The following is an 11,157-nucleotide window of genomic DNA, read 5'->3' on the forward strand; positions in this document are numbered from 1 at the left end:
CCCAACAGGTGTTCGCAAGCAGAGTTTAGTGTACAATGAAGGAGAGGTTGGCATGGGAGCCAGTCATTGAATTTGGTTCGATTTCGATTTCAATTCACTTGTCTCAACAGGTCTTCGCAAGCATAGTTTTTAGTGTCCAATGAAGTAAAAATACGAATAAGTAAGCTGGCTACACTTCTGGTAAAGGCCACAGATTACGCTCTCCCTTGGCTTGCCGGGTCTTCTCACGCTCAGCATATTTCCAAAAGTGTTGGTCAGAAGTCATCGCCTCAGTGAGGCTTAAAGTTCGAAGGTCATGCTTCACCACCTCAGCCCAGGTCTTCCTGGGCCTACCTCTTCCACAGGTTCCCTCAACTGCTAGGGTGTGGCACTTTTTCACACAGCTATCCTCGTCCATTCTTGCTATATGTCCATACCAGCGCAATCGTCTCTTGCACACCACAACTGATGCTTCTTACGTCTAACTTTTCTCTCAAGGTACTTACATTCTGTCGAATATGCACACTGACATTACTCATCCATCGGAGCATACTGGCTTCATTCCTTGCGAGCTTACGCATGTCCTCAGCAGTCACAGCCCATGTTTCACTGCCATGTAACATGGCTGTTCGTACACATGTGTCATACAGTCTGCCTTTTACTCTGAGTGAGAGGCCCAATGTCACCAGCAGAGGTAAGAGCTCTCTGAACTTTGCCCAGGCTATTCTTATTCTAGCAGCTACACTTTCAGCACACTCTATTATTATTATAGTGGGTAAAATTGCTAATACTTTGAACAAAATGCATAGCTGCATTTCTTCCAATTTTTTTTACATACCGAGTCCAAATACCAACATGGTCAACCTTGCCTTTCATCCCTTCCAAGTCAAGTAAATAAAGTACCAGTGAAGTATCAAGTAGACCAGTGGTTCCCAGCCTGGGGTCCATGGACCCCTGGTGGTCTGCAAAGTTAGTACTGGGGATCCGTGAACTAAATTCAAAATTTCATACACAGTAATCCCTCAACAATCGCGGGTGTTACATTCCAAAACACCCCATGATAGGTGAAAATCCGCGAAGTAGAAACAGTACTGTACTGTATTTAAAAAAAAAATTTTTTTCTAATTTGTAAATATTTATTTTATTATAAATGCAAAACACCACCACACACCTGCCTCCCGAGGTTCGTTTTCCATACAGTATATGCGATTCTTTGTTTACTCATCTGCGGTACACCATGTATTTTCTTTTAATATATTCTAATCAATGTGTTATACAGTACTGTAATTTTATTAATTTATAGGCATGAAAATGGTTATTTTACCACAGAAATAATTCAAATCTAAAAAAATATAAATAGCAATCGGCCGCAGAAACCTACAATATACTGAGGAGTCTGCAATATAAATTTATGTATCTTAGCCAGAAAAATCTGCAATGTACTGAGGGAACATTAGGTGAACTGCGATATGGTGAGCGATTACTGATTATATATATATATATAAATATATATACAAGGATAAGCATATTAAAATGGGTCCGTGAAACAACTCATTTAAATAAAAGGGTTGGGAACCTCTGAACTAGACCGTCCCTTTAATGTCGCTGACATTTGGGCTAAAATTTGAAACGTTTTGAGAAAGTAATTCGGTGCAAGGGAGATAACTACAGCAGCGATGGGAAAGGGTTAGGGCAAATAAAAAAAAACATTCATTAACATCATTAAAATAGACGAAATTATCAAAACAATATTAGTAACCATAACAAATATTGTTTTTCTTTCCTCTTTCCTAGCCATGAGTCACAAATGCCATAAAAAAGTCACAAGTGATGTGTTCTTCGTGTGATTAAGACATTAAAAATATATAAATTCAATATTATCATTACATTGAACGTTAACACTAAGCTAGTGTTTATTATTGTCAAATTCCGCTGAGATCGACTTTGCATTGCAACATTTTGGGGGTCTATAAAATAAGCACCATTTGAGTTCTGTAGTCAATGTAATTGCCCACAACCCTTTCAGGCCTTGTATCTATAGTAGAAAGGATTATTATTATCATTATTCATGTGGTAAGTATTTGAAATATCTATTTTCTAATAATTTCTATGAGGCTAATATTGGCTGAGAAAATTCTTAAATAGGATTTTTTTAAAATCCCTAATTTTAAAAACTATCATTCAATGATATTTCGAAAATTTCTAAAAAAAATTCACAGTATGGGGAGATAAGCAGGGAAAGGTAAATATCAAAAGAGGAATCTTTCAAGGGGACAGTTTGTCGCCTCTCCTATTTGTTGTCTGCATACTGCCATTAACCAGCATTATAAGAAAGATGCGTGTGGGGTACATGCTAGGCAGGGTGAAAGTAAACAATCTGTGGTTTATGGATTGAGAGTTTGACGGCAACTGTGCAGATGATTAGCAAAGATATTGGCATGGAATTTGTGATCGAGAAATGTGGTGTAATGATTCTCAAAAGGGGGAAATTAGTAAAAGCCATGGGATCAAGCTGAAAAGCGGTGAAAGTATAAAGAAAGTCGGAGAGGAAGGATATAAGTACCTGGGTATCATTGAAAGAGATAAGATGAATGAACACAAGATGAAATAAATGTGCAGGGAAAGAGTATTTGAGGAGAACTTGGCTTGTGCTCCAACCGAAGCTAAATGTCCATTATAAGATTAGAGCGATTAACACGTGGGCTGTTGGTTTGATGAGATATGGGGCAGGAATAGTATCTTGGAAGAAGAATGAATTACAAGAGACAGTCTGGGGAACACGTAAATTAAAGACAATGAACAAGAAACTACACTCCAAGAGCGATTGTATGTCAAGATTGTATGTAAAGAGGAAAGAAGGAGGTTGAGGATTGGTGGGTTGTGAAAGTTGTGTAAGGGAAGAGGAGAAGATCCTGGCTTGGTATGTCAAGGGGAGTAAAGAAGAAATGATTGAAGCAGTGAAAATGCAGGGAACATTAAAAGTGAATGAAGCTGTAGATCCAACCAGAGAGAGAGCAGATGAAGAAAATTTGGCAGGACAAGAAAATGCACACGTAGTTCTACAAGAATAAAGATGAGATTAATTAGAATAGAACCTGGCAAAGGCTGCAGAAAGGAGACTTTAAAGAGTCCACTAAGGCATTAGTGTGCAGCACTCAGGATCAAGCTCTCAGAGCAAACTACTCCAAATATCACATTGATAAAAGCACTGATTCGCCACAGTGCTCTGAGAAGGAAGAACGTATAAGCCATATTGTTAGTGAGTGCTGTAAGCTTGCACAACGCGAATACAAAAGGAGACCGGACAATGTAGCCAGATATGTCCACTGGCTGTTGTGCAGTGTAGCAAACTTTGAGAGAGACGAACAATGGTATGAACACAAGCCAGAGGGAGTAATGGAAAACGAATATTACAAAATATTCTGGGATTTTAACATAGAGTGCGACCAAGTCACAGAGGCGAGACGACTAGATATGGTGCTCATCCACAAAGAGGAAAAAGAAGCAAAGATGATAGATGTTGCAATACCAGGCGATTTGAGGGTGAAATGTAAAGAAACAGAAAAGATTGAGAAATATGAGACACTGCAGGACGAGATAGGAAAGTTATGGGGCATGAGGAAAGTAATTGTGATACCAGTGGTAATTGGAGCATTAGGAGCAGTTTCCAAGGGCTTTGAAAAACATATTAAGAATATTGGAGCTGCTGTCAGGCTCGAAGTGATCCAGAAGACAGCATTGTTGGGTAGAGCTCGCATTTAAAGGAGTGTATTGTCGCTTTGAGTCACAGGAGAAGAAGGCACTACTTGAAACCTTTGGTGATTTGTTATTGCCTGCTTTCAAGTAAAGAACAATTGGAAATTTAGAACTATCCGAGAGTCTCTCAGAATAATAATCCTTTCTTCTACAGGCACAAGGCCTGAAATTTTTTTGGGGATGGGAGGGGCAGTCAATTACATCAACCCCAGTGCATAATTAGTATTTATTTCATCGACCCCCAAAAGGATGAAAAGCAACGTCAACCTTGGCAGAATCTGAACTCAGAATGTGAAGACTGACAATGCACTACAAACTTTTTCCCTGAATATGTGCTGCTGAAATTTGGGTGCACCAAATAGGCCCTTGTGTCTTTTACCATCAAATAGGGTATGTAATAACCCCCAACAGTATATATAATTCAGTGGTTCTCAACTGGCCGTAAATGGCCCTTGGGCTGTAAGATTTTGTTAGAATTTAACTGTAATAAATTTCTACAATACACAAAATATTTTAATTTTTAATACAATTCCTAATAATATCTAATTATAAAAATATAATTTTTTTTAAACATCGAATGGTTATTAGGGTCCAACTAAATAAAATAGGAATCAAACGGGTTCATAGTTTAAAAAATGGTTGAGAAACACTGGGACAATTATGGTCAGTTTAAACTATTAAAAGAGTTATCTCCCCTTACTGCGCAAAGCCAGAAACACTGGCATTCGAAATGTGAAGTAGAAAACTCAAGGGTCCAGAGGACGGATAGAGAGTGATTGAGGGCATGAATACACCGTATGCTTTCCAAAAATATTTAAGATTTTTATTCTGTGTGAGATTTAGGAGGTAAAATTACCAGTCAAAACGTTGTTTTTGACATTCCAAGTAATGTTTTAACAATAATCTACACTATGCACAAGGTTTGAAATTTTGGTGAAATTGAACTAGTTGATTCTATCTTCCTCAGTATTCAACTGGTACTTATTTTATATCGACCTAGAAAGGATGAAAGGCAAAGTCAACGTTGGTGGAATTTGAACTTGGAACGTAAAGATGGATAAAATGCTGCAAAGCATTTTGTCTAGCTCCCTAACAATTACACCAGCTCACTGCCTTGCACACACAATAAAAATAATAATAGCAAATCTTGCCAATTTTAGAATAGGGGTAGCAATTATAGGAAAGGGAAAAGTTAATTACATCAACCTCAGTGCTCAACTAGTCCTGAACAAATGAAAGAGAAAGTCGATCCAACAGAATTTAATTTCAGAATGTAATGAAATGGAAAAAAATACTGCAAAACATTTTTCTTCTAACACAAAAGGTTCTGCCAGTTTGATACTTTAATAGAAACAACAATAGTAATAAAACCAAGAGCACTAAGAGAGCGCAAACCTCTGCCAAGGCAACACCAACATCCTCTCAACGATTAGCCGGAGATGATTTTTAGAACGAGAATATCTGAAATAAACTTGACTGCTGTCACAAACGAGAATACTAAAAATGAACCTGACCACTCTCAAAAATTTAAACAGGAAAAATAATCCAGAATCCTTGTCTGGTACCAGATCGATCCCAAAGTCTAATCAGTTTATGCCAGTCATGAGGCCAAACATCCCTGAAAGTTTCATTCGAATCCATTCAGCAGTTCTTGAGATATCTTGTCCAAACAAACAAACACAACTGAAAACAATACCTCCGCTTTTGCTAAGGCAGAAGCAATAATAAGGGTTTCAAATTTTAGCAGTTTTGGGGAAGGGGTGAGTTGATCACATCAACCCCAGTATTCAACAGGTACTTATTTTATTGACCCCCAAAAGGATGAAAAGCAAAGTCGACCTTGGTAGAGTTTGATCCCAGAACAGAATGTAAAGATAGACAAAATGGTGCTAAGAATTTTACCCAGTATGCTAACAATTTTGCCAGCTCACTACTTTAATAACAATAACAATACAGGTGTTCTTACTCATAAGGTTAAAATATCCACAATTCATGATAAAAAGAACGACCCTTTCAAAATTGTATTATAGCATTATTTCATGAGTTAGCAACTAGGTGTGTGTGTGTGTGTGTGTGTGTGTGTGTGTGTGTGTGTGTGTGTGTGTGTGTGTATGCATGTGTGTGTGTGTATGCATGTGTGTGAGAGAGAGATGGGCCCTGCATAATTTCCCTTTATCAGATTTCATTTGCCAAAACATTGTTGGATCCAAGACAAGGTAATGTGCAGTGGATGGGATCAAACCCAGAACTATATGATTGCAAACTTAACCACCCCAGTCAATACAATGAAAGAACATAAAAAGAGGAACATTAAGATTGCTTACTTGACTAGCTGATACAAGCCTTGTTCTATTAACTTCACTCAAGTCTTCTTCATCTTCAAACTCTAAGAGACTTTCAACATCAAACTGATCTTCCTCCTGAAATATTTCAAATAGAAAAATTATTTAGAAAACTATCTTTTTTTTTTCTAAAGAATTTATAAGAATTTTTGAAAAAGGCACCTTTAGCATTCAGGTTACTTTGACAAATGTAATGTTTATTTATTCACACTGTGTAGAATTAGATATTATCCTGTAGCTTTAAGATTTCAATGATACAATTGTATATTTTAAGAATGACATTTTAGAGTTGGTGTGAGAGGCCAAATTGGGTCAGTTTGAACAGAAAACAAGTAGAATATTTTGGCTGGAAAGACCAGTTTAAATACTAAAGGATTAAAGTGGTTGGCATTACAGGTCAACCAAGTATAGAAATCATGCCAAAAACAAGCATCAAGTAGGTTGCAGTTCTTGGACTTATTGGATCCTGTCCAACTGTCCAACCCATGCTAACATGGAACATAAGTCTGCTCAATCAAGCCTGAAAGAACAATGTAATCCTAGATTAGATTCTTAGATACATTATGTCTCAACAGAAAAGGTCATGGCTGGAACATTTTATATAGACCTGCTCAATCAGGACTGGCCTGGAGTTAAATACCAAGGAGAGATACATTGTTTAGTCCTAATCCTAGATACCTGATGTCATAATAAATGGTATGGACACAGCCAGAACACCTTTCATTATAGGCCTGTTTGTTCAGGACCCAGAGATAACCTCAGAACTGCAACATATGTAAGCTTTTATATGGTTACTCAACCTATTAGAAAGAACAACCAAACTTCACTCTGCAATCTTAACATGGAAGGACACAATCTTGGATACCCCTCCAGAATGCTAGGGTGGTTACAGAGAGAATGCCTTTGATCATGGATGAGCTGGTACAAACAAAATTTTAAATAATTAAAATTTCTTCATTCACCCAGAAGTCCAGATACAAACTAATTACCAAAAACAGAATAACTTCCAAAATAAAGGTTAATAACCACAAGTTTCAGTCTTTGTTGCAGTGATGTGGCTTGTGTCCTTAAGAAGGATGCCAACAACAAAATATAAGCTCTTGTTCTGGCCTCCCAAGATGGACAGGTCAAAGGATAAGGGCCAGACTCATATGGACCACTTTCTCCGAAAGATAAAAATGGATTTGTGTAGGACCAACACCCTCACCTAAAAGAAACGCATAGTTACAGAAGCGTTGTTGATAATGCAATAACCAAGAAGACCTGGGAGAAGAAAGTCTCTCAGTAAACATATGACTGTAGCAGAAGTTACAAGGAAGTAAGGATCCAAATATAGAGAAGCCAAAAAGACAACCCAAAGTGAAGAATAGCGGAAAAAAAATCATTGATGGTCCATGTTCTATAGGAGGCAAAAGACTTAAGTATGTAAGGGTTAACAGGAATATTTTTCGTTTAAATCTCTTGATGCTTCCAGATCCAAAATACAAAAATCAAAGGAAAAAAGAAATCCCTAAAATATTTATTGTTCATTATTAATTCAGCAGATTAAAAAAAAAAAAAAAACAATTTAAGGATACATACGCCTTTACTAGATTTCCTCAATATAATTGGGGGTTCCATTTGGGTGCTAAGTTGTGAAGGCTTAACTTGTGGCTGTCTTTTAGGGGAGACCATTGGAGATTTACTCTCACAGCGACTTGTATCAAAATTCCTTACTTCAAGACGACGAGGTTCATTTTTATCAACTGGCTGGATCTGGATCTCGACTTTATCTACAAAACAAATGTAGAACATATATGTATATGTATATTAATTCAACTTACATTGAAAATCAAACAAAGTTTGCTTTAGAAGTGTTGAGATGTATTGAAAGATAGAGGATAAGGAAATAATTTTATTCTCAAGTGCAGGAAATGCTAATAATATAGCATGAAAAAGATAAACTATCCATATTTTTGCAGAAAAATCTGTTGGTGGCCAGGTTGGCAGCCAACAGGTTTTTTCTGTAAAATATGGATAGTTATATTATTAGCATTATCCTGCATTTGAGAATAAAATTATTTCCTTATCTGTATCTTATATATGTATATATGTGTGTGTGTGTGTATTTAAGGTTAGTCAGTAGAGGCACAAGCTCTCAAGTACCAGAAGGAAAACAAATAATCAAATGTAAATATTCTACTTTATTTGGTTAGTATTTCTAGCATTTAAAGTAACAAAGTACAGCTCCCTTATTGACTTTTGGTGTTGGTGGTGTCACTGATTAGTGCCAGGTCAGCCCTGATGAAACAGACCCATGACCAAAGCCATTCCAACAATGACTAACCTGTCTTTCCACATACATTGTATCTCAGGCAATATTATTCAATTTTTTGTTTTTTTTTTAACAATTCTTGAAAGAAGTTTCATTTCATTTTTTTCTTTTTTAGCAGATCAAGCAACTCTGTGAGACTCCCTTGTTTGTTTTGTATGTTAACAATGATGATGATTGCAGTGGTAGTAATGATAATGATGGCGGTTATAATTAAATTCGATATTAAGACAATGCTGATGATGGTGACTATGATAGCAGTGTAGTTGGATGCCAGTAATGATACAAATAGCAATGACAATTCTAAAGTGAAATTATACTTACCCAAAGAATTTTTAGACAGTCGACGGTGAGTTAGTTCAGGACAAGGAAGACCATGTGAATCTTTCTTTGAAATTCTATCTGAAGACTTCATTTCGGATTCGATTTCTTCCCAGGCTTTGTTATCAGCTAATGCATATTCAGAGTCAAGGGATTCTTCACTTTTTTCCTACAAGAAAATTACAGTTTATAGAAAAATATTTTTAAAAATGTAATTTAAACAATATTTATAGCCTTGTAGTGACAGGGTTCTTACAGATAATAAAATTTGGATCATGGGAGATCTTTGTGGCCATCAATATGATATATGCTCTGTTCTGTAATGGTACAATATCTTATCTTTTATCTGTTTTAGTCATTAGACTGTGGCCATGTTGGATCATTGCCATGAGAAATATTAGTCAAATGAATCAATCCCAGTGCTTATCTTTTATTGAAGCTTGGCGCTTGTTCTATCAATTTCTTCTGCTGAAGTGCTATGTTACAGGAACATAAACACACCAACACTGGTTGCCAAGTGGTTGTGGTGAAGGGACAGACAGACATAAATATATACAAGACAGCCTTCTTGCAGTCTCCATCTACAAAATCTACTCACAAGGCTTTGGTTGGCCTGAGGCTATAGTAGAAGACACTTGCCCAAGATGCCACACAGTGGGACTATACCCAGAATCATGTGGTTGAGAAGCAAATATTCTTACCACACAGCCACAAGCAATAATTTTTTGAGATTTGGCTGAGAGCAAAAGAATTATTTCAGGTATGGCTATGTGGTCAAGAACTTCACTTCACAACTGACTGGTTTTGTGTTCAATCTCATTGCATGGTAACTTGGACAAATAAGTTCTACTCTAGCATCAAGCTGACCAATGCTTGAGAGTGAAATTTGATAGACAAATAGGTGAAGGCATGGCTGTGTGGTCAGAGCTTTGATTCCCAGACACATGGTTCTGTGTTTAGTCTATTGCATATCACCTTAGACAAGTATCTTCTGGGCTGACCAAAGCTTTACGAGTGGATTTAGTACACAGAATTTGAAAGAAGCCTGTGATATATGCATAATGTATGTGTGCATGTGTTACTGTCTCTTTGCCTTGATTTCTTGTCATAGACAAGCACCACCATAATGCAACAGTGTTTATTTCCAATCTTCCATGGAAACATGTCTGATCCCAGGGAAATATTACTTTACTTCAAAACACACACATATGCACACATGTACATAAGTCTTCTTTTAGTGTCAATTTACCATATCCACTCACAAGATTGTGGTTGGCCCAGGGCTATAATAAAATACACTTACTGAAAACGCCATGCTGTGTGAGACTGAACCTAAAGCTATATTTATATGTAAGTACTAAAAAGTGGTATAATTCCTAACAGTAGACAGACAACACAATGGTAAGCAGTAGTATGGAATAAATGAGTGATTTAGAAGCTTATAGAACCGAGTTCATTTCTTAGAATGGTAACTAACATGTTCAGAAATGACTTGGTAATATGTAACAGGTTTTAACTAAGTCACAAGGAGAAATCGATACCTTTTCAATTCTCTCAGTTTTTGATCCAGAATGTGACAGACAGAAGAGAGAGTTGTACAAGGACTCAGCCTGTACTCATTTTCCACTGAGTAGATCAGAGTAACAAGAAAATAAAGTGCCCAGCCCAAGGATGCAATGCACCTGCCAATCTAGAAATTGAACCCATGAAATTATGATCAAGGGTCAAATACCTTAACCATTAAACCATGCACCCTCACAAAAGGTAAAAATACATAAAATAAAGTCAAAATATTGTAAACAAAACATTGTGGAAATATAATGTTTCAAAGATATCTGTATATGTACACACACACACACACACACAAATAAATATATAAATATATTCATTACACAAACATATATACATATCTACACAGACATTCATTACACACACATACATATATATATACACATTCATTACACACAAACAAATATACACATTTATTACACACAAACAAATATACACATTTATTACACACAAACAAATATACACATTTATTACACACAAACATATATACATATATATACACACAAACACCCACATGAGCACCATTTCGATGCTCATGGTTTTCTGTTAAATATGTACTCAATGCATGCTTAATACCTATCATTACCCTTCATTTTCTGAAAAAAAAAAAAAAAAAGTCTAGATGGGTTATTTTCAGTCAAAAGCTATTAGTGTGGCTCACCCAAAAAGTGAAGAATTTGAAATAAAAAAGAAAGGACGTTACAAATTATAAAACCATAACAATGGTGTTGCCATAGTGTGAAAATCAGCTGGGAAAAGTTTTATCAAAATCGATTCACAGAAAACTGAGAAATCCTAAATTTCATTCCTAAGCTATCAGCGCAGTTCTGGGCGTGTGCGTGTGTGTGTGCATATATATATATATATATATATATATAT

The 11,157-nt window shown here is 36.3% G+C and overlaps 1 protein-coding gene across 1 annotated transcript in view; it reads right to left on the minus strand.

Moving 5' to 3' along the window:
- The window catches only part of LOC106878514 (PDZ domain-containing protein 8), a 161,499-nt gene that overhangs the window by 148,815 nt on the left and 1,527 nt on the right, over nt 1-11,157 (minus strand). The window contains exons 4-6 of the mRNA XM_052973683.1: nt 8,713-8,878; nt 7,659-7,849; nt 6,060-6,155 (exon numbers count right to left, since the gene is read on the minus strand). Of these exons, the coding sequence (XP_052829643.1) occupies nt 6,060-6,155; nt 7,659-7,849; nt 8,713-8,878 (453 nt within the window). The remainder of the gene's footprint in view (nt 1-6,059; nt 6,156-7,658; nt 7,850-8,712; nt 8,879-11,157) is intronic.

Source organism: Octopus bimaculoides, chromosome 16 (assembly GCF_001194135.2).
Source record: "Octopus bimaculoides isolate UCB-OBI-ISO-001 chromosome 16, ASM119413v2, whole genome shotgun sequence".
NCBI classification, from domain to species: domain Eukaryota; kingdom Metazoa; phylum Mollusca; class Cephalopoda; order Octopoda; family Octopodidae; genus Octopus; species Octopus bimaculoides.